The sequence below is a fragment of the Lemur catta genome, chromosome 9 (assembly GCF_020740605.2).
Source record: "Lemur catta isolate mLemCat1 chromosome 9, mLemCat1.pri, whole genome shotgun sequence".
NCBI lineage: Eukaryota > Metazoa > Chordata > Mammalia > Primates > Lemuridae > Lemur > Lemur catta.
This window is the reverse complement of record NC_059136.1, coordinates 53,833,474-53,861,222: the sequence shown is the minus strand read 5'-3', so window position 1 is coordinate 53,861,222 and position 27,749 is coordinate 53,833,474. Positions and strand designations below refer to the sequence as shown.

The window sequence follows — 27,749 nt, the reverse complement described above, 5'->3', positions numbered from 1 at the left end:
CTACTTCAGTTTCTTCTGGAATATCTTTTTCCTACTGTGCAACCTCCTCTTCTGGTTTAGTAACAATTTGTTCCTTTTCGTTAAGGATTATCTTGATGTTACAGCGGGCGTGCATATGTATGGGTTAATCAAACCATAAGCTCTGTAAGAAAATTGGGTGCTTTGTTCACCTAGATGTACTCAATGTCCAGAAAATCTACATCTAAACCCTTAAGTTCAGCACTATTCTCTGTATTTTTAAGCATATGCAGCGAAAATTCAGCACTCTTCTTCGGCCGTCAACCATGTGTCCAGCCTTACTGTTTGGCCTGGGCACATCTACCAACTCTCCCATTGGAATGTGGGAATGGTACATACGATTTCTATAAAGTGACATCTTTCAGATACTTGGTGGCTTTTCATATATGCACACTCTTGCTTCCCTGGGAAGTTTCAGGGGTGTTCTCAGTGTGAACACAAAAATTTGAACTTACTGATTTGCATAAATTTGTAGAGTTTTCTGAGTGAAGGGAGTAGTGAACTTTTTTTTCACAGATCACCTCAGGCCATTTCCTGGAAAAGTCTCGTCTTGTCTTTATCTTCTATTTCATTGGTATTTTTGTCTATCTTTGTGCAAACAACACACTAAAATAACTACTTCATTTTATAATAAATTATTTAGTCAGGAAATTATTTAGTCAAATTATCTCAGTTTTTCTTGGTCTTTGGTTCTTCCTTGTAAATTTGTAGACTTGGCTTATCAATGTCCATGAAAAATACCCAGTTTTGATTTTAAATGTAAGTTCACTGCATTTATAGATTAATTTAACACAAATATTTTGGAACTGAGCTTTCTCGTTCATGGGAAATTTGTGTCTTACAATAAAGTTTTATATATTTTCTCCACAATATATCCAATCTTTAGTTATAGCCATTCTCAGGTACCTCATATTGAAATTATTCACTTCACAAACATAAATTGAATATTAATTATATGCCAAATACAGTTCTTAGTTATTTGGACACATTATTAAAATAAATAACAATCTCTGCCCTGAAGACACAAATGATATAATAACAGAGCAGACAAATAAATGATAACAGTGCCATTCTAGTGTGGCTGAATAAGTTTCTAACTGACTGGCCTTTCCAAAGATAATGACTATAAACTCTTGACACCAACTGAACTGAACTGAACTACCTGAAGGCTCTGGAGAGAGTATAAAAGCCTGGTAGTACTCAAGGAGACGCAAAACTTGGAAGAAGGACTGACTCAGGATGAGTTTCCTGTTTTTATATTCTTCGGTTAACGAGTAAGCCAAAACAAGCTGCCTATGGCTCCACATGGGGAAGGTAAAACTCTGGTAGGAAATGTACCATCTTTTTAACTTCAGGAACTAAGAGACGGAGTGTGGAGGCAACCGTATTTGCTGGAAAGTAAAGAAGAGAATACTGGAAGGAAAAAAGTCACAAAGAAAAGACACAAATTTGTGAAAAACTCTGCCCAAATCTCTGTCTGATCTTTAACTCGTGTAAGTCCAGAGCAGATTGCAAGTTGCCCAGGAGGGGAAAAGAAATGTCTGAAACGAGGCTTCACTTGCTGATAAAATCTGTGTGTGTAATTTTACCAAGTAAATTGCCTACTAAAACTGAAATACAAACATTGTTCAGAGGAATATAACAGAATCTGGAGTCTACACAAAATATTATTCACAATGTCCAGAATGGTCAAAAGTCACTTGACACATGAACAATCTATGTTCTCACCAGCAAATACAATCAATAGGGGTTAGCCCTGACATGTCCGAGATGTTTGAATTAGTAGGCAAAACTTTAAAGCAACCATTATAACTGTGTTTAATAAGGTGAAGAAAAGTATTTTGTAATGAAGAAAAAAAATCTCAATAAAAAGATTCTTAAAGAATAATATAGCAATTATAGATGAAATATCCAATAGATGAAATAAAAATTTACTGGATGGTTGTAACTGCATATGGAGATAACAGAAGAATGGGTCTTTGAACATGAATATATGTCAATAGATGTGATCTATTATAATACATCGAGACAAAAGAGATTGAAAAAATTTAACAGAACTCTTACAGAAAAATATTAAAGTTTAAATATATGTGGAATTGGAGTCCAAAAATATAGGGAGAAAGAAAATAGAGTAGGCAAAATATTTGAATAAATAGTGACCAAAACATTCCCAAATTTTGTGAAAGCCATACATTTATAAACTCAGGAAACTTGGTGAACTCAAAGCAGTATGAAAATGAAGGAAACCATTCTGAAAAACAGTAATATAAAAAAAATTGAAAAGAGAAAAGTGCCACATTATATAGAAGGAAAAACAATTTGAATGGTTTCTGACTTATTAGAAAATATAAGAGATCAGAAGAATAACATCTTTAAATTTTTAAATACATAAAGCATGATCAATCTAGAATTCTATATCCAGTGAATAAAATATTTTCCAGAATAAAGAAGAAATAGCATTTTCAAATAAAAGAAACCACAAAAAAGTTGTCACTATCCAATCTACACTAAAGAAATGCTCATCAAATTGACTATAGTCTACAATAAGTTATGACATGCTTTAAAATAATCAAAAGAGTAAAACTGGAGTGTTCCTAACACAAAGAAATGCTAAATGCTTAAAGTGATGAATACCTCAATTACCCTGATTTGATTATTACACATTGTATGCCATATCAAAACATCACGTGTACCTTATAAATATATCCAACTATTATATATCCATAATAATTAAAAATAAAAAAATTAATTAAGCTAAAAATAAAAAGAAATGCTAAAGGAAGTTAGTATGAAGGGACATGGATTTTTAGGAAGGAATGAAAAACATCAAAAGTGCTGACTATCTGGATGAAGATAAAGGCTGTTTTATTTCCCATTTCGTTTCTTTAAAGTACATTAGATTGCTTAAAACAGAAAATATAACATCGTCTTGTGGGGGCTGTAATGTATGTAGATGCAATATATGTGACAATTATAACTTAAAGGATGTGGGTGGTTAATGAACCTATATGATTCCAAGGTTTCTGTATTTTATGTGGCATAATATGAACTCTAAGTAGACCGTGAATATATAAAAATGTATATTTTAACCCCTAAAACAATCACTTATAATATGCAAAGAGACAAGACTAAAAAGTTAATAAATTGAAATAGACTCCTTAAAGATATTGTAATAATCCAAAATGTGGCAAAAAATCAGTAACAGGAGGACAAAAAACAGAAAAAGCAAATAATAAAATTGTAAATCAAAATCCAACCACATCAACAATTGAATAAAATTTAAATGGTGTAAACTCTCCAAAAAAAAAAAAAAGAGCAGAAATTGCCATAATGGAGAAAATTATATGTTGTCTATGAGAGACAGACTTTAAAAAGACATGGATAAATTGAAAATAAACAGACAGGAAAAAAATACACCATGTAAACTGTAAGCACAAAATGTACAAAGTGGATAAATTATTAACAATGGGAGAAAATATGTGCAAACTATACATCTGACAAAGGTCTAATATCCAGAATCTACAAAGAACTCAAACAAATCATCAAGAAAAAAACAAATAATCCCATTAAAAAATGGGCAAAAGACATTCTGAACAAAGTTTTTTCAAGAGGATAGAGAAGTGGCCATGAAACATAAGAAAAAATGTTCAACATCACTGATTATCATGGAAATGCAAATTAAAACCATAGTGAGATGCCCCTATCAGAATGGTCATTATTTACAAAACAATATACATTGGTGTGGATGTGGTAAAAAAGAAACACTTATACACTGTTGGTGGGAATATAAACTAGTACAATCTCTATGGAAAACAGTATGGAGATTCCTCAAAGAACTAAAAGTAAACCTATTATTCGATCCAGCAATCTCACTACTAAGTATCTACCCAAAGGAAAACAAGTCATTATATCAAAAAAGACACCTGCACCTGGATGTTTATCGCAGAACAATTCACAGTTGTCAACATATAGAATCAACCTAGGTACCCATCAACTAATGAGTGGATAAAGACAATGTGTTACATATATACCATAGAGTACTACTCAGCCAGAAGAAGGAATGAAATAATGTCTTTTGCAGCATCTGGGATGGAACTGGAGACCATTATCCTAAGTGGAGTATCTCAGGAATAGAAAAACAACCACATGTTCTCACTGATAAGTCGGAGCTGAACAATGGGTAAACACAGTCATAAAGTGATGTAAAGGGCATTGGAAACTAAGAAGGGAGGAGGGTAGAGCGTAGAGGGATAAAAACTTACCTATTGAGTACAATGTACGTTATTCTGGTGATAGGCATGGTAAAAGCCCTGACTTCAGCATTATACAATTCATCCATGTAACAAAAACACCTGAACTCCCTTAATATTTTGAAAGAAATGAAAAACAAATAAATAAATGATATATGATGTTAGGAAATAAGTACTGTGTAAATACAGAAAAAAAATAGAGCAGGTTATAAGGACAGCAGTATGCAGAAGTTATAATTTTAAGTAAGTTGGCCAGGGTAGACCTCATTGAAAAGGTGACTTTTAATCAATAAGAGGAAGCTTTTCATGATCAAGAAGTAAGAAGCCATCAAGCTCAGTCTTACAACCTAGTTGGAGCAGCTAACCCTGCTGCTCCTGCTGCTGCTGATGAGATGACTAAATTCCAGATAGTTCCTTAGTCATTGTATAATTAATTCTGTTCTTTGTATCAGCCATTCTGATCCTTGTATCATCTACATGCCCTTTCCTGGCTGTTCCAAAAAATCATAGAGAAGAAACTAGATCCACTGTCTCAAGGTGTGGGGAAAGAGAGACCTGGAATTATTCTCATACCAAGACAATATTCAATGATGGAGAGATAATTCATCCAATTAGTCCAAAAGTAAATTTATTTGAGTATGATAAATTGAATGAATGTTGTTACATTAAAAAATTAAAAAGCAGAATGTTACTAGAGATTGTCTTCCAGTTTGAATTTGAGAGACAAATTTTTAACACATACTATAGGACATGATCTTTGCTAGGTGCTGTGAATGCAAATATGAATACAAAAAGAATTCTGTCCTCAAGAGTAGCCATTCAAATAAATAACTAATATTTTGTGATAGATGTTATTATGAAAGTTTGCTTTAAGTGAATGGAGAAAAATGGAATACTTCTACTGGGAAAGCAAAACAAAACTAGGGAGAAGATGTACAATTAGATAAGTCAGAAAGGATGCTCAGTTACACATGTTAGCTGGATAAAGAAAAACTGTGGATCAAAGGCAAATATTTGGAAGTGTGAAAGTGAAGGTCATGTTGCGTATACAGGGAGCGGCCCAAAAGAGCTGTAATGTAGGCTTTGTAGTGCAAGACAAGACTAGAAAGTAAGATAAGGATGAGGGTGAGAATGTTTAGAATGCTGAAGAATTTGGCTTTGTAGAGACACATAATGCTTTCAGGTAGGAGAACACCATAATCAAATCTGTGCTTTGAATTATATCTCTTGCAACCATGTGAAGGATGAGTCGCTAAGAGTAGATGTTGAAGAAGGCGAAACTAGTACAAAGGCTTTGGTCAGGGTCTAAACAAAAGATGAGTCCCAAATTAAGGGATGAGAGTACAATGTGTATTTCAGGAATGTTTCTTAGCTAGAATTAACATGCCGATTATGAAAAGGGAGGTGCAAAATGAAGAGTTTCATAAATACAGTTTGGAAAAATAAAGGCAAACATTCCAAAAGAAAAATGAACAAATCATGTCTTAGATCTATAACGATCAGGGAGTAAGAATAGCACTGAAGTGGACTACTTGCCAAATGCTTGACTTGTTACCGGCTCTAACATGGGCATAATTTCTGATTCCTTCTGTCTACCTTTCATATGTCACAGACAATGCCATGGGAGAGTAAGCAAAACGGATGCCAAACCAGGGGCTATCAAGGAGGAGTGTACAACCCTTTTCTTTAGTTTTATTGTCTTGTTGATATCTGTATCTAAATATCCATTGCAGAATCTCAGAATGAAGAGGGACAACCAATGAGACTGGTTCTTACGTAAAGGAATGAAGAGAACTCATGGAAAACGGAAAGACTGACACGTGGAGACAAATCAAATTGATCCAACTGTGCAATATAAATCGCTTCTGGCTACATAATCAAATCTCTTTTTAAATCTACTAATGATTCCTATAGAAGTTATAGTATTTTTTCTGTCTAATTCCTTGAGGAAAGGTTAGCTCTGGTGAGCAGAGAAACTACACAGTGGAACAGGTATTAATTACCCAGGGTGCTCTTGTTGTCTTGTCAAATCAGGGTACAATGCCTATCTGTATTTTGGATTAAATTGCCCTAGATTTTCACCATGATTGCAAACTGTTTTGGACATATAATGTAGAATAGAAATTGGCTTGTCATGGGGAGAGGTGTGTGCGTGCGTGCGTGTGTTTGAGGTAGGATGGACTTGGGTATGCTGTGGTAACAAATGGGCCTCCGAGTCTCTGTTTACTTTTTAATTAAGTCACACTCCAGTGCAGGTCAACCCACTCTCCTGAGCAACTCCCCCTCCCTGCTGGGGACTCAGGGACCAGGGATGCTTCTACCTTTTAGTACTTCTGAAAAATGTACAAGGTTAACACTGAAAGGGAATACAAAGGGAGAGGATGGTGTGGTACTATCTTAAGGGCTAAGTCTAAAAGTGTTTCACATTATAGGCGGCCCCCAGGTTACGCGATACATTTCTGAGAATGTCTTTATGTAGGATTTTTATGTAACTCGGATACCTGCTTTACAGCGCATATACAATAATAATTATAATAACAACAACAATATTATAATGGCTCATATGTGGTAATAATAATAATACAGTTAATACTATAATAATAATAGTAGTATCCCTGTACTGTAATAATAAGTTACAGAAACTGTTGTGCTCCTTCTTTTAATTCAAACGAATAGAACATAAAAACAAACATACAAAAACTTCAGATAGGAGATAGAAAAAATTTCAAAAAAGAATTTTAAAGGTTACTACTCACCTAATGTTGCATCAATGTCTTCTTTACTGGAAGGGCGTTTTTGATTCAAGAAGGTAGCTGACACTCATCAGAAGATGATGACGTAGATGGTACTGGAGAGTCAGGATTTGATTCTGTGGCTGGAGGAGGCGAGCTGACCACTGACGTCTATTTCTTGAAAAAGGTTTCTAAGGTTGTTTGCACAACCTTTTTCTTTTTTTCATTATAAAATGGCCTTGTAGCAGCTGATTCTCTCACTAACTGCACAGTAAACCTTTGTAAACCACTCAATGTTATGATCTTGCACCTCAAGCTTAGCAAATCTTGCTTTAAATAAGATAAAAGCCTTAAGCTAATTCTTTTGTCATAAATTTTCTTGGCTCTGGGTCTTCTGATTCTTCACATTCTTGTGTTTCTATCAGTGGCTTCTCTATCTACCAGTGAGACTAGTCTCTAATGTAAATACGCTGTGCCAACGAACTGCTTACACCATGAAGGTATGTTTACATGGATAGAAGACACTAGTTCCCAAATTATTAATTTAATTATTTGATTATAAATTATCCTCATGGGGAGCCTTGGGAACCTATTTCTAAGTACAGAATGCCATAAATCGGGTTGTCTGTAACCTGGAGACTGCCTGTGTTTCTGCCCACATTTCATTGACCAGAAATAAATCACATGGTCCCCAACCTAATTGCAAGGAAGAATAAGATATGCAATTGTCTTACGTGCCCAGGAAGAAGAAAGAGTTTGTTGAACACGTGGCACGGTCTCAGCCACAGTCCATACTCTGGTCAGCAAAATAGGTCTCCTTCTTCTCTCATATCAAGCACACTCACACTGTCTCCCTACAGGAAATAATCCAGTGTTCCTCCAACCACTGCTTCCATCTCAGGATCCAAGACCTCTGTCTTCTCCGTCAGGTCTGTAGATGGCTCCTCATGGTCAGGTGATCTGTGAACAAAAATGACAAGCTGTCTGCACCCCCGTCTCCCTGTCAAACACAGGATGTCTACAACAAATATTCTGAATTGGGAAGGGAAAGAATAGAAAATACACAACAGTTGATATTCTTTAGATAGTCTTTCGTGATTCTGAAATATCAGTACACAGCTATTGTAAAAGTCTCACCCCCAAGGTAGGGGTAGGATGGGGGGAAGAGGTTGCTAGATGAGGCCTTGATTTTATTCTCTTTGAGGAATTACTTTGTAATTTTTTCTCTGTGGCCCCTGGCTGTGCCTTGGTGGAGGCTCTTCTTTGCCATTATTCTCCTGAGCCATATATGAAATGAGTTTGGAGAGCATGCCCTCCCTTGGAGAAGGCATGCAAATGCTGCTTTCTTTATGTGAGAGTACAAGAATTGATTTTAGTACTTGAATTTAAAAATAAAGACTTTTTCAAGAGTGGACTTATGGTTCCTTGATAATACAATGCCCTCAGAAACTTTGTTGATTTCTGATCTATTTCTCTCAACCAGTACCATGTAGTCAGTAACAGTACCCAGAGTTATTTACTAAAAATATCCACATTTATTTTACATGGTTACTTCCTCACCTTCATGCCTCTTTTCCACTCAGCTTATGGTGGCTACCATTGGGTCCTCTGAACAATTGGTGTCAAGCACATCCTTACTCTGATCTTTTCTTTCAGTCACTTTGTTCAACTGGAAAAATTTTTACTGTGCCTTGTCACTCAAGGTCTTCTTAGTTCAACCTCTACAGGCAGTTGGGTTTTCCAACCCTGAAAGACGTTGAGTTTCTGAACTCTCTTTCATTTCTGTTTGCAAGCTGAGCAATTCTTCCGTGAATTCACTTCTTTGTCATACTCTGTGAAATGCAGGTAATAATAGACAAAACACCCTAGGGCAGTGAAGCATTTCAATATCTAACTATAGATGGATAGTAGGCATGCTAAGTTAGCATATGGAATGGTTTTTAGCAATGATTTTGCCATATTCCCAGCCTTCAGTATCAGTTTTAGTTTAAGTAATTAACAGTTTTTCTCATCACATACCATCTATTCTAAAGCTTTGCTTCATACTTTTGGATTTTGTTGGCACAGCACCCTACTTCAAGTAAAAATTTCTGTATTAGGGTAAATAAACTTAGCTCCTTTGACCTATTCCAAAACTCTCAGTGACTGAATAAAATATACTTAATATTAATTATTAATGCTTAACAAAATTATACAATTACCGTTGCCACATAAAGACACCTTTCCTACATTCCCCATTTGTCCCAAGGGGTCAGAATTGATCAAAACAGAGCTTGGGATATGGTAAGTGCTCAAAAAATACTAGCTGTCATTATTTTTCTTGTTATCACTAATGGTAGGAGTCACAGACAATTACAAAACCAAATAGACAGAAGCTATTTAGTGGGCAATAAACTAAGCAGTAAGCAATATTTTGAATACAGTATTAGAAGAGAGATCCATAATGTGTTAGTTTCCTAGGGCTGCTGTAACATAAAGCACCACAAACTGGGAGGCTTAACCAATAGAAATTTATTGTCTTATAGTTCTGGAGGCTAGAAATCCATGATCATGATGTTGGTGGTTTGTTTCCTTCTGAGGGCTGTGAGGAAGAATGTTGCCATGTCTCTCTGCTAGCTTCTGGTGTTTTTCTGGCCATCTTTGACATTCTTGACTTTTAAAAGCATAATCACATTTCTGCCTATATCTTTACCTGGTGTTCTCTCTGTATGCATATCTGTCTCCAAATTTCTCCTTTTAAAAGGACACCAGTCATATTGGATCAGTGCCCATCCTAATGACCTCATTTTAATTTGAATACCTCTATAAAAGTCTGGTTTCCAAATAGGATAATGTTCTGAAGTATTGGAGGTTAGGATTTCAACATAGGAATTTAGGGGAACCAGTTCAACTCATAGCACACGGTAACACATTAATAAAGCATATTTTCATTAAAATATTTCTTTCTTAAGTCACACATTTACATAGTGGCCAATGGTTCTTATCATTCTCTTCATGAACAAGATCTAGATAATTAATTAGAAATTGAATATACATTCCTTCCTCTCTATTGGGCATAATTATGCTTAAGTTAACGTATAGTAAACTGTTATAGTGCAGTGTTCTCAAGAAATACTTCTTTATTTCCCTGAGTTCAAGATGCCCTCTGTCTTCTGTATGTTGTAATAAATGATTGGCTATGACAGAACAAAGACAACCAGGTAAGCAGAGTACACCTTTAAAAAGGTTGTCTAAGAAAAGGCTTTTCTCTATGCTTATGTAAAAATTATGGTGTCAGCCAAAGTCTTTTACTATGAAATTGTTTTACATTGTTAAAAAAAGAAACCTTAGTAGCCTTAATTAAATATTAAAAGAGTAAGAATCGGGAAAAATCCTTGAGGAATTCATTTAATTAAAATCAATATCTCATCATTTTCAGTGTTTATTGATATTTTGTATTAATATTATTTACTTGAATAAGGTTATCCTCCTATATTATTTACAATGTGGTGAACTGTAACTCTGTAGCTATGCTAAAGAGAAATAAATGCATGTTTTAGGTCATAGATATTGTGGAATAAACTATTCATGTAATCAGGTTGTTTTGCTGAAAATACAGAAGTACTCCCACACACAAATATTGGTCATGGATAAAAGATTGAAAGATACAGGTTTCTTTGTTTTTGCTCTAAACTACACACTTGCTTTTGTTTACTCTGAGTAAAGTGTCTTCATGAAGGAAAACAGAGTTGGCCTGAGGCCAAATATCCAAATAGTCAAAATGTAGCACAGGTTCTCCCCTCTTGCTCAGCTTTCTGTTCTCCTCACCTTATGATCACCTTCTCTCCCTGGAGCACAGTTATTAAACATTGTGATCTTGTTTTTGGCTGCAACTTGTCTTTTTATTGCCAGCCTTCAAAAGAGAGGGTAGCACATTACAAATACTTCCCGGAAAGTATATTTGATTGAATAAATAAATGAATCAATCGATCCATGAGTGAATTGTAGTGAGCCTGCTATGTAGCCCAATCAGCACTACCTTCTCCTTAATGCGAAAAACCCCAAATTAATTTCCCTGTCCTTATTTTATATTCCTTTCAGTGTTTCCAGTTCATCTAGTTAATAAAATGTAAAATTATAATTGTAATAATTAACATTATAGTATAAACGAATGGCCCTCACAAACTTGTTTGCTATTATATTAAATAAATCTCTCTTTTGGAGCATTTCAGCCAATGTGGTAAGAAAAAATTAGACCATAACCAGGTCTATTTTTTTTTTTTTTTTGGCTAGTTTTCTAAGTAGCAAAGCTAATCCTAAGAAGACTGTCCAGGTACATAGCAGATACACAATATAAATGTATTTGTGGATAATGAGAGAAGATGAGAATTCAAACACCATGATGGTATCTTATGTATGAAAGTCTGGGTTTTGTTACATTTTATTGAAAAGAAGATTTTTATCTCATCATTAAAAGAATAGGAAATTCCTCCTAATTCCCTGATAGTCTCATTTAAGTAGTTCATTCTGATGAACTTAAATTTTGATCAAAGAAGACGATCAGTGGAAAGTCTTTTCCCATTTAGTCCTCAGCAGTGGACAATTTCCTGCCAGCCTGGGAAAAAAGGGAACAGGATGTTGAATGCGAATATGACAGAGAAGATTTTTTACAGCAAAAGAGGGCTTAAAAGTTAAGTAAGTCAAAAACTGGTTTTTGAATACAGTTGGAACACCAAATGTTATTGGTCATATCTATTTAGGTCTTTAGAAATTCAAATTTTATTATATTACCAAGGGAATGTTTAAATGAGATTTTGTAGTTATCTACAGAAACATCTAGTTATGAACTAAATTTCCTACTGATCTTGAATATTTCAAAACCTCCTTCCACCAGATATTCTAATAAGCATCTATCCATTTGATGAAAATCCTAAAGCAATACTCTTTACTGGATTAAAGTCAGGATATATTTCCCACAAGTGCCATAAGCATGATGAAAGGTCATGTTCTCTTTATCCAGACATCTGGATTGGAAATTCTCAATGGAACTTGTTCCAAAGATGTGATTATTTGGGTCTTTCCTGTACAGAATTCTTTAAAATATTAAAGTAGAGGGGGAAAAGGTACTAAGAAAAATACATTTCAAAATTTAACAAGTTGTCAATGTTATCAAGAACATTTTAAAGGTATGTCTAGGTGAGTAAGCACAACACACATCAAATATTTAGACAAAGTTTCTAGTACTTAGAAATTCACAGTGTAAGATACAGTATTAAACCTAATGTTTAGAATTATAGATGTCAAATTTAGAACCTGAAAAGAATTGAATGTTCACTAATGTCCACAAAGAGGCTAAGCAATCAATAAAATTCCTCAAGTGGTTGAGTTTAACTAGAATTCTGTTTTCCTTTATCAGTCCAGTCCACTGTTTGTTTGTTTAAGCGTCAGATTTCTTGACTATCCCCTGTTAGAGGAGCTTGACTGGCATAAGGAAGCTCCATCACTTTTCCAAACAGAGCATGGTTAGAATTCCAGCTTCTCCAGCTACTGTGTGAGCATTAGAATTGCACTTTTCCATTCTGAACCTGTTTCCTCACTGGCAAAACCTTTATCTGTACAGATGTAAGTGTGCAGAACCAAAAGGTTGACCAATCAATAGAACAACCTCAGCTAGCATTTATTTCCACTGCTCAGAAATGGGAGCGGCATGGGCCTGGTCTCTGGTTAGTTTCTTTGAGGTGTAGACTTACAGGAAGGCAGGGCATATATTGATGATTTATGTGTGGGAACTGGGAATAATTAATAACAACTGCTTTCTTAGAGGTTCAAGTTTGCAAACACCTCTTGAAACTCTAAGAAAGCAGTCTAAGAAACTCTAAGAAAACAATATTATAAAGCAACTCCTCAGTATATATATTAAGCCATATATATTATGAGTAAAGAAACTGTAGGGGGCTGAAGGTTGGAAATACATATATTTGTTATCTTACATTTCTGCCTATAGTTGGTTTTCTTCCAAAGCCATAGCAACCCACATAAAGAGGTTTATGTTTGTTTGTTTGTTTTGCCTGTCAAGTGTACTATTATAGTTAATGCATTATTTTCTGTATCAGCCAAAACCAAAGCAGGGAAAAGCTATTTAGAAGAAAACAAGTGGAAATATTTTAGCTAAAAACATTTTTAATTTTAAAAGGTCTTAATTTTATGGTGGTGGTGTTGTTGCTGATGGTGTTTTGGTGAGCACACACATTGCTGTTCAGTAAGGATGGGCGTATTTTTCACAGCTGTATATGTTTTTAAATCAGAATCAGAGTTTGCAAACTTGCAGCCTAGTCAGATTGGGCCAACAGGTCTATCTTCTTTGAGTGGTACATTATTTATTTTAATTGTAGAAAATGCCTTTAATAGGGACATTCATTCTCCACAACTGCACAGTCCTCACCAATTCCTATATATTACATCTTATACTTCATTTTTTTTACATTACCCAAAGGCCCCTGAAAGCATTAAAATTCATAGTCCCTGACAAATACTAGTATTACTATTATTTCCTTTTCCTCCAGAGAAACAAATACAATGGTAGAAAATGAATGAACCTTAAAGGTAAGGAGATGGAAAGTAGCTAAATTGTTTATTTAAACAATTTATAAAATATGGGAAGAGGACAAAAATCTACTGAAGTATAAAGCAGAATACAGCATCCCTAAAGCCAGGATTTTAAAAGGCAGGAAGAGAGCACCATCCTACCAGAAAGGTCCCTCAGGTAGCAGTTAGGATTGCCTTTGGTTGTATGTAACGGAAATTCAAATATAGTGGTTTAACAAAGCAGGTGTTTTTCCCCCTTAACTGAGTGAGAATTTCAGAGTCAGTTCAGAGCTAATATACTGCTAAGGGAAGTCATCAGAATCAGTTCCACTCCTTTCCAACTACATTCCAGAGTATACAGATTTTGTTCTTGTGATTGCAATATGATTTTTCTATATCCAAATGTCATGTCCCACTCTAGATATAAATAAGAGGGTGGCCAAGAAGAAAAGGTGCATTCTGACTTTTGAGCAAGAATGTTTTAGGTTCTCTTGAAGCCCCATACAGTAGATTTCTGCTTGCATTTTATTGATCTGAACTGCATCACACAGCCAAAACTAGTTGGAAGTTGAATTCCTAAAATTAGAATTTCTAACTGAACATCTTGAACAAGATTAGGGTTCTGCAGCTAAAAAAAAAAAGGGAGAAAAGATTTGAAGTACTTTGTTAATAGCTAACAATTATACAACATCTTCTACCTGCCAAGTACTTCACATATATTAACTTATTTAATACATCTATCCTCTGCAGTAGTACCATTATATTTCCATTTTGAATATAAGGAAACTGAAGCACACAACATTTAATAACGTGCCAAAGATTACCTACCTAAGAAATGGCAGAGCCAATGTTTGAAAGTAGGCACTCTGTCTATAGACATAATGATAATATGTTGTGTATATGACACACTTAAAGAGGAACATGATTTAGAATTGGCAAGTGCAAAGAGGGTGGGAGTGATGCTGTTATCTAAACTGAAAGTCTGACTACTAAACTACATACCAGCGTGACAATCCTATTCCCCATCCACATTTTCCAACCCTCTCCCTCAGCCCATGTGACTCAACAATGCAGGATAAAAGACTCAGCTTTCTATATTTTAGTATTGGTTAAGATACTGTCAGCTTTGAGTAACAACAACTCAACAGAAATGGTTTTAGGCAATAAGAAATCTCACTGGCTCCTATACAGGAAGTCCAAAAGCATAGCAGATGCCAAGCCCAGCATAAGCAGGCTTCGGCTTTATTTGAATGTAATCCTCTTTGTTATGCACTCCTCTGTGGGTTAGCTTTGTTTTAGGGATAGCTTTCTTGTTGTCAAAAATGGAAGACAGAGGTAAGTGATGCAATGTTATTCCTGTTCTACTTTCAGAAGGAGGGAGAGAAAGAGGATCCCCATAATTCTCTCTGAAGAGCAATAAAGAACTCTCCCTAAAGACTCTAGAAACTCTCCCCTTGTCAAGAATTGAGTCCCTTGCCCATTCCTGAAATAATCACTAACAAGGAGGTTAAGATTATATTGCAGGATTAGAATTAATTAAAGTTCACTCCTATAGTACAGATGGAGCAAGTTTTCTTGAATCACAAGTGCTTTGTGAAAGAGGGGTAGTTCCTTGAATAACCAGGCTCCTGTTAGGCAGGTTAGAGGAGACATTATTGCTGGGCAGAAGTTAATAACGTTCAATGGTATATAATTGTTAAATTCCAGAAAAGCAAATTAATGGGAAAGTAAGAATTAGACAACATAAAGTTTTCTGACTAGTATCAGATTTCCCGTCAGTAATACCAAATGCTAGAAGACATTTGAGTGATGTACTTTTGTAAAATTTCTCAGGGGAAAAACATGATTTTCAACCTAGAATTATATTCCCAGCTAAACTATCAACCGAGGTTAAGACCAAAATAAATATATGTTCATATATATAAAGATACAAGAGTTTTATTTCATATGTATCATTAGTGAGGAGGTTATTTTAAGATATACTTCAGAATAATTACAGTGAAAAAAAAATGAGAAAGGTGTAGGATACAAAGCATCGTGGAAATAACTCAGGAGTCAGTCCACTGAAAATAATTCCCAGGATAATAGCTGAGTAGCTGGCAAGAAGGCAATTAGGTGAACAGGTAGATAAAGAGCTACAAGAAGAATGTCTTCAAGGACAAGGATGGAATGGACTCCAAGCCATGGTCAGAGTGGGTGAGGAACCAGATGACATTAGAGACATGATGAAGGAGGTAGATGGTCTATTGCAACCAAAAAGGAAGACAAATTGGCATATCGCAAACAAGAAAAACCTGTTTGAAAAAGTCAGTGGAGCTGGAGCCCATTCTACTAAGTAAAGTATCACAAGAATGGAAAAACAAGCACCACAGGTACTCACCATCAAATTGGTATTAACTGATCAACACTTATATGCACACATAGTAGTAACATTCATCAGGTGTCCGGCAGGTGGGAGGGCAGAGGAGGGGATGGGTATATCCACACCTAATGGGTGTGGTGCACACCGTCTGGGGGATGGATACACTTGAAGCTCTGACTCAGGTGGGGGCAAAGGCAATATAGGTAACCTAAACATTTGTACTCCTGTAATATGCTGAAATAAAATAAATAAATAAATAAATACATAAGTAAAAAGAAAAAAAAAGAAAAAGTCATTATCTAATTAATTAATCTCAGGCATGATTTAAAGCAGTTCACAAAAAGCAAGGAAAGATCATATATTCAACCTAGATTAGAAACATTCTCCTACAAATGGTGCAGGGTTCATATTATTAGACCCATAAGGAAGAAAATACTCCTAGCCAAGTACCTGGTTCCTCAATAAAGAATATGTTATAGTCATAATAAAATAATTGTGGTGTGTTCATTTTCAACTTGAAGAATTAATGTATAGACAAAAGATGGAAGAAAACATGGCTTAAAACAAAATGTAAATGTTACTAACTTTCACAATATAAATGAAAAACTATAGTCAAAGACAGAAAGAGAGCAGGGGAGATATGGAAGTGATAAAAACATAAATATCTTCATTTTATACAGTGGTCCGAGATACTTTCTAAACTTGAAGCAACCACAGTTGGAATTTCAAGTACATTGCATAGCATTATGGAAGTGATTAAATGTGGTTGCCTCTGAGAGGTGAGTTCTGGCGGCGGGAAGACTTTTACTTATATACTCTCCTTTTATGATTTTATTTTATAATCTATGAATATATTACCTCTATAAAATATATAATAAAATTAATTTAAAAAATAAAAGCAAGTATATCTTGAAAACTCTTGGTTAGAATATCTTTAGATAATTGATTCTATAAGATTTCCTTTACTCCCTCTAAATTTCATGATGACAGAAAAATATCTTTTTAAAAGGTATTTTAAAGCACAAGACAAAGAAAAGACAAGAGGAGAAAAGAATACATTAGAAAAATCAGTCAAAACCATTTTGGAAACCATTAAGAAAGGGAATTGACCTAGTAGATCAGATAAAGCTGAAAGTTAATTCCAGGCAGGGGTGACACCCTAAGTAAGCTGACTTTCACTTACAGGATAATGAAAAGAACTAAGTATTGGAGGCAACGGGAATCCCTGAAAGTCGGATGCTCATCAGATTGGAAACATGAGGACTGGTGCAAACTCCATGTAAGAAACATTGATACCCCTATATTTCCTCCCATAGCACATGGCCAGGTGACAACTTCATTGTACCTGGCCAATAGCTGAGATTTATTCTTCGGAGGGTAAACCCAAAGGGACTTCACATTCAGTGATATTAATTGAAGGTATCCTCTACTGAAGAGAGATTATGTGAAATTCTGTATACTGAACAGTGAGATACTAAGGCTTCTTCCCTGACTGAGCTTTGAGAAGGCTGAGTACTGAAAGATTTCTCTCTGGGAAATGTGATTAACTCAAGAGTAAAATATTTAGAGGTGCAAATTATATCCCTCCAGCAGCAAGATTCCGGCTCTATCACCCAAAGCCCCCTGCCTGACAAGCACTTCCGGATCCCCACTCCACCCACACACATAAACATCAAATATGTCTTGTAGGGCCTCAGTCATATTAGAACCAGAAAGTCAAAGATAACCAAAGAGGTATGGAAAACTTCTAACATGAAAGATAGGTACCAAATAGTACTGAAAAAAATATTAGAAAATACTAAGGAAACAAAATTTTCATAAAACTAAAGAAGTATTTAAAGAGAAAACTATAATTACCGGCCACAGAGAGAGAGGTAAGAGAAGGGGAAACAAGAATACTTTACTGTCAAAAGAAACTCTTTAGAAATCAAAAAATAAATCTAAAAAATTAAAATATGATTACATAAGTAAAGATGTAGTAAAGGTTTGGAAAACAAAGGTAAAGAAATTTCTCAGAAAATAATGAAAATAGCCAAAGAGATAGAAAGAGGGAAAGAAAAGATTAGAAAACAGAAGTATCTGTCCAAGGAGACACAAGGTAATAACAACAGGGGTTCCAGAGAAAAAACAGTATGAGGAACTCTCTCAGAACTGATGACAAGCCACAACTTCCTAGACTAAAATGGCTCAACAAGTTCCAAGCTCAGTAAATTGAGGGGCGGGGGGGAGGTGGGCAGGCAAACACATTGTGAAATTTCACAAGACTAAAGGTAAGAAGAAGAATCTGTTAGGTGGATAGTTAGGATCTCTGGCTCTTCTTGGGACAAGGGTTCCCTGTTTTGGTGCTGTTTTAAGCAATTGCTCCACCTGGGAAGAAGGATGGGGGAGGGGGTTTGGGGGGGCACTCCATTTTGGTGATGCCCCACACTTAATCCTATCCCAGCAACTGCTACAACTGGGGAGGGAGGGCATGCTCTATCAATCTGTTGATCATTTGATAACATCCTACACTTCCCAAGAGCCCTCCTCCAGACTGGGCTAATAAAAGGAAACAATCCGAGAAGTCAGTAGCGTGAGTGAGTCAGTCAGTGAGTGAGTTGGTCCGTCTCTCTCCACTCATGAAGACAGACCCATTTTATTCTACAATAAAGAGCTGCTCTTGTGAAACTGCTCCCTGCCTGAGGTTATTCCATCGTTGTATTGGCCTTGCTGGTGATTTTTCCAAGAAAGGAGTCAGAGGACCAGGATAATAGTCTGGACCTGACAGTTTGGTGTGTCTGGCCATTCTTTGACCAAGAGCACACTGAGAACTGAGGGCAGACTCCCACCCTGACATCTTTGGTACTGAAACCCTGGATTCTGACAAATCCTAAAAGCTTCTGGGGTAGGACTGGGGGAAGGAAGCAGGCTACACTCAGTGCAGTAGGAAGCAGAATGGCGTCAGGCTGCTCAGGACAACACCAAAAGCTAGAAGGTAATGAAGCACTGTGTTTGGAAATTGAGGGAACATACTTTCCAACCTAGGATTTGACACCTTCTCAAAGCATTGATCACGTATGAGGACTGAATAAAGACAATTGTAGTCTTGCCAAATCTCAAAAATATTGCCTCATGTATACATTTTCTCAGGAAGCTACATAAGAATTTACTTCAAAAACAACCAAAAAGAGGGAAAAAGGAAGAAAGAAAAAGAAAAGAAAGAAAAAAGAAAATGGAGTAGTAAACCATGAAAGAAAAATATATACTATTCAAGAAACCTGGAATCCAATACAGGATAAAATCAAGGGAATTCCCAGGATGATGACAAAAAAAAAAAAATTCAGTCACAGACAGCAGTTAGTTTAGAGTGGATCAGAAAGATGGAGAGCTCCAAGGAGGACACCTTGTTGGGGAGGATCTGAATAAGTAATTATTAACTCCAGGAAAAACAAAGCTAGATTGAAAGAAAATATAATCATCATATCCTGTATGGATTAACTAGTAATAAAACTAAAAATAAAGGTTTTTGATTTGGCCAAAAATTTGGGTAGTGTGTGGGGGACGGTATTTTATACCTTGGTTGTAGCTTGATATTTTCATGGTAGGTATTCAGTATAGTCAATAATACCTAAACTAACACATTTTTAAATAAACAGAAACGCAAGTTATTTAGAAATCTGAGGTAAACAACTGAAGAATCGGCTAAAAAGAATTGATGATTTTACCTCTGGGAACAGGAATTATCATTGAGATGTGAGGTAGTACAAGAAACGGCTAATTTTCATTATGAGCCTTGGAAATCTATTTGACCTTTAGGTCTATATACATCTGTGTAATAAAAATAAAAATGTTTTTAAGAGGAATATATTAGTCATATTGTTTAATTTTCATTACAAGGTGAATTTAAAAAGTGGTAATATTATCCCTTTCATTTTCTTTTAGATGATTCCACTATCAGCATGCCCTAATATGATTATTCATAATCCTACATATTTAGTTCACCCTAAATTCACTCTTAATGCATTATTTTAATATACTTTAGCAAGTAGATAATAACAAAGATAAGTAATTTGACTATGTCTGTACGCATAGCAAGTGTTCTCAAAATCTGTTTAATTTCTTGTTTTGCATGTAGGAATTTATGGCAAAAGTTATAGATTAGAAAATAAAATTCACCACAGAAGTATAAACATTATTCATGTGAATTATAACAACATTCATAAAATTTATGTGCAAGGTAATCTGTTAGATGGTTATTCAAATGTGACAAAGTAAAGTTGAAAGTAAAATCAAACATCTGGGGCCAGAATATATGTAATCAGGAGGGTTATGGATGTGCATGTCAATTGATCATCATGCCCTTGAGGAATTCTGACTTTGAATACACTAACTTCTTTTCCCAAGAGTTACCCCCGATTGAAGAGAATGTCTAAAATTGATAATCGATGACATCCTAATTTATCTATGTTAAAAACTGTAGATTTACCCACTTAACAATCATAAGAGTTCTTTGCTATTTCAGGGTTGCTCAGGATTAAAAAAAATCAACAAAAGTGTTTTTATATAACTTTTCCAAAGGAAAGTAGAACATTTATTTAGATTGCTATTTCTAAATATTCAAATATTCAGTCAAGCAAACTAAAGTCATAGATGGTTAATTTTGCCTTAGTTTATTCTTTTGTTTTGAATGTAACACGAAGCAATTAGTGCCAATTTAGGCCAAAAATAATCAAAAAGGAAAGGTGGGGAGGAATTTATTTTAAGGAGCCATCAGTATCTCAGTACAAAAGGACAAAAGCACTATTGCAGCCCACTAGGGGTATGGAACAGGAAATGGCATGCCATCTCATGTTCCCATCTCAATTTTTCTCAGAACATTTGTTTTATTTATTTCTATCTCTATTGTCAAACTATCTCTGTTACTCTGTTCACATAGTGATAACCATGCCACAATTCCAGAAGTTTTACTTCTCCTTCATTCAAGAGACAAACCCAGGTAAGGAATGAGACTCTTAGTACGAACTGCTCATATTTTGAGCCAGGTACTACCTTTGGTCCAAGCATCCGCCATCAGAACACAGTCATGTTGTACAAACATGGCTGCCGTCTCCTGTAGCTGTGATTCTGTGGAAGAGAATTGGGAATGGTTATTGTCCACAGATAAGACAGGATAACTCTGAAATTATTCTTTCAATAACTCTGTTAGGACCTTACATGTGTGCAGCACTGGAGACATATGTCTGGAAAAGGCAGACATGTTTCTCACAAACTTTACACTCTACTTAGGTGTGCTGAGACAGGGAGGGGTTTTGTGAGGATTAGATTTATAATATTAATAATTAATTTGTCAAGATAATACAGTGCAACAAGTGATACTGTGGTGGACAAAACGACATTATGTAAGCAACTGAGAAGAGGTATTTATCTCACTTAGACATGGGGGGTTTAGTAATATCTTCCTGTGAAAAACATCTACACCGGGATAGATGTTAGCCTGGCCAAGTACATGAAGTTAAAATATAATAAAAATGACCAAGACTCTAACATTTCTGTAGACATTTAAATAATGTTGATGGATACAAAACAACGTTGGAATGTTGTAGGGTGTTTTCGTTTGGATTCCCCCCAAATCAAATTTTGAGACAAGGTAAGACAAAAAAGTCCTCTATGTTGACATAGTTTTTGATAGATTTTTTTCCACAAGGATGGCCACTAGCAATTTCAGGTTTACAATCTCCCAGAGTAGCAATCCCAGCAGAAAAACAGCACCTCTTCCTCAGTGGTTTTAGAAAAAAGTCCTAGGGCTGACTCTGGTAGGAACAATTTTGACGATTGAGCCAATCACTGTAGACAGACGTGGAATATTTTGATTGGTCAGGGACTGGGGAAGGCCACAGTTGCAACACATGACCAATTAGTGGGTGAGGAAGACTAGTTCTTGAAAAGATATCATGGCATTATTACCAGAGGAAGAGAAAAATGAATGCTAGACAGGCAAAATCAACACATGCCTACTAACATTTTAGGAATTACGTCTTTAATATTTATTTTCTACTTGCAGATACATCATGTATTATAAAGAGTTAGCAACAAAGAATTTCTTTAATAGTTTATCCTACCAGATGAACATCTATCAAGAGCAGTAACCAGGACGTAAAAGATGGGTACAAAGAGTAAAAACTTAAATCATCCACATTTTAGTTTTCAGTATATCATAAACATTTACAAATAAAGAGAACAGTGATTCTTAACCCATATTGGTTCACAGATGTTTTTCACATATTTTTGAAAGTTTGATGAATCCAATAGATCCACTCCTTAGAAAATTATTTTTACATGCAAACTTCTTTCAAGGGATTGACAGTCTACATGAAGCTCAAGTTAAACCTCCTGATCTAGACTGACTGGATGTTTTCAAAGGCCTTGGTTCCTTTGTAAGTAAACAGATAGTCCTTTTCATAGTTATAAAATAGGAATGCCATTTAGATGAATTTCTTGATTTTTATTTTTAAGCTGCTGAAATTATAAAGATACACAAATACTAAACACTATTTTCATACTGCATTCTTGTTCAATTCAGTGTCACAATCTTAAATCAAGGCAGATAAACTGTATTCAATTTCTGGTGAGGATACAAGGGCAAAAAATTAAGTCTTTCTGAAGCTTTTGGATATTGTTTACTCCCATAATAAAGAAGGCAGCTTGCTGCCTAATAAGATGTGGCCTGGGAGGTTGCTTTATCAATTTGTTGATCCCCGGGAGGAAAGAACACATTTCAAAAACAAATCCAAGAGTAAGACATACATGAATGCAATCCATTTACACTGAGAGTGCATTTATGTACTGTGCCAAATACAGTAAGAATTTTTGTAGAAAAATTTATTCCTTCTACCTTGCCTTCCCTAAATAATATGAGGTTCAAGAATTAAATATATTTATGTCTGTAGGAAGCACTTTAGGGTTCCTCTGCCTTTTTTGTAAACAATATTATAAACAACCATAAATTTGTGAAAATGCTAAAATGCTAAACTTGTAGGTTTGTCACATAAAATACAGGATGTCCAGTTAAATTTGAATTCACTTCAGTCACAATAATTTTTAGGATAAGTATGTTCCATGCAATATATGGGACCTACTTATCCTAAAAAATAACAGTGGCTTATCTGAAATTCATATTTAACTGGACATCTTGTATTTTAATTTGCAAAATCTGCCACCCGTATAAACTTGCAAATAGTATTATTTTACTCATTTGTAAATAAGCATTTGGTTTTGCATATTAACATAGTTTTGGTACAGGCGTCTCATTTTGTTTTCATACATATGTTTTCTAGCTAAAATGACTATTTAAGAATACAGTAGTCCTCCCTTATCCATGGTTTTAGTTATATGCGATCCAAAAATAGGTGACTACAGTAGAATAAGATATTTTGAGAAAAAGAGAGGGAGAATGAGAGGAGAAAGAGATCCCATTCATATAACTTTTATTATAGTATATTGTTATAATCCTATTTTATTATTAGTTATTGTTGTTAATCTCTTACTGTGCCTAATTTAGAAATTAAACTTTACCATAGCTATGCATGTGTAGAAAAAAACATAGTATTAATATATATAGGGTTTGGTACTACCCACGGTTTCAAGCATCCATTGAGGGTCTTGAATGTATCCCAAAAGATAAGGGGGGACTACTACAGATGCAATTGTTAGTATATTTTCATTGAAGTTATAATAGAATACTTGCAACTTTTTTCTTATAAACAGTTTCCACTTATACAACTTTTCACTTCCAGAGGACTTTATGAAGAAAGCTAGACTAATGTGGATATTTCAGATTGATTTCAGATCAATTCTTTTAACATTTGAGAAAATATTATTAAAGGTTCCATGTTTTCTGCTTTTAAAGTAACTGCTATTTTATATGTAACTGAAAATTATTTGTTTTTGAAAGTAGAAACTTTTCTAAGCAAACCATTATATGTAGAAATTAAATTGATGATTCTAGAAAATGAATAATTTATTTTTAAGTAAATGAGAAAATATTTTGTGCTGTTATTTATACATTTGCACATTTTTGGTTACATAGTAATTTGCGATACACATGGTATTAGTTGTGAATTGTGGTTTTCAATATCACAGACACATTTGTTACTGTGGTTTTGCAATATCATTGCCTGCTGCTTTTCTCAATTGTGGTTTTCATAATCATTGTTTGATAGTCATGTAGATGTGGTTTGGGGCTGCTATATCCATTTGGACAGAGATAACTGCTTATAGGTTTTGCTGTCTTTTTATTTTATAACCTTATTGAGTAAAACTAGAAAAAAGAAAAAGTGAACCTTAAATATCATTAATATTCTCATTAGAAATAGAGAAAATATAAAATCTAATAGTATTCCTTATTTTAATTCATTCATATTGACTATAATTAATATATATTTATAAATTTAGATAAACTAATATCTGTCTCTAATAATGAATTCTGGTTATTTTAACAATCTTGCCTTGAATTCCCCGACTTTTGCTCGTTTTAGCTTTTAAACTAAATATTTAGCTGAGATTTATTTGTTTCTCCTTTTCTTTGAATATTTAACCATTTCAAATGCCAAAAGAAACACTGTTATGATATTTTAATTTCAATGGGCATTCCTTTTGGGTAACATAAAAATTAAGCCAGTCCTGTAAAGCGATCTTTAAAAATCATAATGTACAATACATCTGATTATAAGCACATCAATTTAACTGTAATGAATTGAAAATGAAGGAGGTAGAAATCTGTGGTTCTCTCTCTGCTTATTTATTCCACAACACAAACACAAATGGCCCTGTTTTTCATGGTACCTTCTGCCTTAATTTGTTGCTTCTTTGGGGGAGGGACTTTGTAATTTAGTGCATTTTCCACTGCAAAGTACCATGTATTCTAACAACCTCACATGGTAATAGTACTAATGGTAATGTAATAAAATTCACAATTGGTCTTCAGTTTTGTATTAAGATTCTCTCAGCTATAGCTTTCACCCGGCAACTCTTTACACCTTCCAGAAGATGTCCTGATGGGGTTATAAATGACACTGATTACAGTGCCTTGGACAACACTGAGCATCCTGCATTATGCTCCATCAGTCCAAGCTCTGTGCTGACCCCAGACCCTTTTAGAGTATGGAGTTGGTGAGGCTCACACAAATGCTAGTCAACCAAACAAAGGCAGACACAATTTTGGATCAGAATGGTCGATTTCACAACCTCCTGAGGGAAAAGTTAACAGTATCTGGGGGATCCATGCTAACTACCAGGAGTTTATTAGCAAACACTGATTACCTAAAGCAGCCAGCTCCACTGCCACTTGGACAGAAGCTCCTTCCAGCTCATCCGGGAAAAAAAGTATTTAATAGTAAGCATAGGAAAATAAGCTCACCTCACACAGCTTAACTTGACCAAAATAATAACTATGCAAATCACCTCAAAATTTGTTCTCCTTTTGGCTTGCAATTCCCGATGTACTACACATACAATAATTGAACAAGAATGAAACCAAACTTCAGAAGCTAAAGAACCATAAAATAGTTAGTGGGTCTTACCTGCTTGGGAACTTATGGCAAGATCAAATCTTTTATTAGTCGCTCGGTGCCTTCCTGTGGCAGAAAAACTAAGAGAATGAAAGGTCATGGGGCAGGGTGGGTCTGCAGAACTTCCACAGACTTTTTCAAAAAGTTAGTATTTTTATTAGGGAGGGTTCGTTTCCCAACTATGGCTAATCACCTAGCTAACGGTACTCCTTTTTGATGTGAGGAAAATGTCTCCCTGTTTCCCAATTCGGGACTTTTAGAATTTAACGTGGCAACTCTGAGGTGACAAAGACAGTTTGAGGATGCTGCTCAGTACCCCGTCTACACTGGCCAGGTGGGGGTTGGTCCGCGTCCGCAGCGGTCTCCAGGGAACCTTGAGAGCAAAGAATTGGTCTTCTGAGAGCCTAGGCAGATGAGAGGACTTAGCTGGCCCCAAGACACACAGTTGGCATTTGTGATCATCTGGCTCTCGCCGAGGACTTTGCCAGTGGCCTAACCTTCCTGCCAAGAGGCTGGAAGGGCAGGGGTGGGAGCTTAGGGGAGGGGGGCGGCATGACTGGAAGCACAAAGTTTATGGAGAGACAGATTTCTTTGTGCCCCGCTGGATGGGCGAGGCGTGAGAGAGGAGAGTTGGGGTCCGTCAGAGGGGGCTGTTGGAAGAAGTTGCCTGGAGGGGGGAGGGGTGCTCTGGCAGCTACCCAGCGTTGACGCGGTGACAACTGCAGAAGGTGGCTCTCCTCCAAGCCCTCCTCACGCCTCCCCCCAACTCCCACACACTGCTACCCCCGTCCCCCGCCACCGCCTAGATGCCCTGCACTCCACCCGGCCGAGGCCAGGGCCCTAGTTTGCATCCGGACTGGCTTTGGATGCAGCCAATCCTCCTTTCGCTGATGGAATAGTCTCCCCTCCCCACAGCCCCGGCGCGCCCCTCCCTCCCGCGCCTCGCCGCCTCCCGCGGCAGAGCGAGAGCTGCGCGGCCCGGAGCGGCGGCGGCGGCGGCGGCGCCCGAGTATCTGTCCCGCATGCCCGGGAGAGGGGACAGCGAGCGCGCTCCTCCTCCCGCGCCCTCCACCCCTTCTCTCCCCCTCTCCCTCCTGCTCGCTCTCCTTTCCCTCCTTCCTTTTCTTCCTTATTTCGTGTTTTTTCCCTCCTCTCTTTCCCCTTTTCTCTCTCCCTGACCATTCGCTCGTAGATTCCCATTCTCTCCCCCCGCAGAGTTCCCCCCTCCCCCTCCCCTCCTCACTGTCACACTCTGTCTGTCCCCCTCTCTCTTCTTCCCATTTGCTTGCTCATCTCCAAACGTGGATCCGCGGCTCCCTGAGGAGCCCAGCGCCCGGATCCCGCGCGCCCGGAGCACCTGGAGTCCGGCCCGCGGCGGCCCGAGCCTGGCCGGCGGCGGCGACAGGAGCGGCGGGAGCCGAGGGAGCGGCAGCCCCGACCTCGGGCACCGCGGGAGCCCCAGCGACAGCGGCCGCCGCCGAGATGTCCCGGCGAAAGCAGAGCAAACCCCGGCAGATCAAACGTAAGTTTGCGTGCGAGGCCCGGAGTTGGTGGGATTATTTCTGAGGAGGGGGGCGCGCGGGGCGGGAAGGGGCTGAGGGACGCGGGGAAATCCGTTCCTGGCCCCACAGATTTGTCAAACTTTGCCTGAGCAGTCTAAGGGACAACTAGACAGTCACAGGCAGACAGACGGCCAGCCCGAGCCTCGGGCAGGGACGAGGCTGCCAGGAGCAGTCCCTCCCGCTCCGCGTAGCCTGCGCGCTCCCGGTTTCTGTTTTAATTCGGACCCCGCGCGCTGTTGGCCGCCGGAGCCTCACCGTCCGGCCCTGCGGGGCAGCCCCACTCGTGTAGGCGCTCGTTACTGCTGTTGTCATTGTTGCTGACACGACTGAGGTGCTACTCCTCTTGGGAACCACTTTTAGCAACCGGGGTGAGAACTTCTTAGAAAAGCCTGAGGAGACCTCGGGGCGAGGGAGGGAGCTTCCCCAGGCGCTGGAAAATCGGAGTGTCTGGGTCCTGAACCTGGGCGGTGCCACAGCCACACCAAACCCGAAGTGAAACAAAAAGTAGGTGTAAAAGTTCGCGCCTCGGCAGCCGGAGGCCTCGCGCCTCCGCCCTGCGGGTGCGGGGCTGGCGGCTGGCAGGTCGCGCCCCGGGACTTCGGGCGGGTCCGGCTCGCGCCGCCGGGACAGCGGAGCCTTCGGGTCGCGTCCGGCCCTGGAGGCGCGCGGATTCCTCGCTGGGAGGGGCCGCCCGCCGCTTGCGGCGCGGAAGCTGT

The 27,749-nt window shown here is 37.3% G+C and overlaps 1 protein-coding gene and 1 pseudogene across 1 annotated transcript in view; one reads left to right on the top strand and one right to left on the bottom strand.

Annotated features, from left to right (window-relative positions):
- On the bottom strand, window positions 1-25,571 carry LOC123644399 (annotated as a pseudogene).
- Window positions 25,572-26,430: 859 nt separating this feature from the next.
- ZFPM2 (zinc finger protein, FOG family member 2) overlaps window positions 26,431-27,749 on the top strand; it is a 447,763-nt gene continuing 446,444 nt past the window's right edge. Inside the window, exon 1 of the mRNA XM_045560954.1 lies at window positions 26,431-26,993. Coding sequence (XP_045416910.1) covers window positions 26,954-26,993 — 40 coding nt within the window. The 5' untranslated portion in view covers window positions 26,431-26,953. The remainder of the gene's footprint in view (window positions 26,994-27,749) is intronic.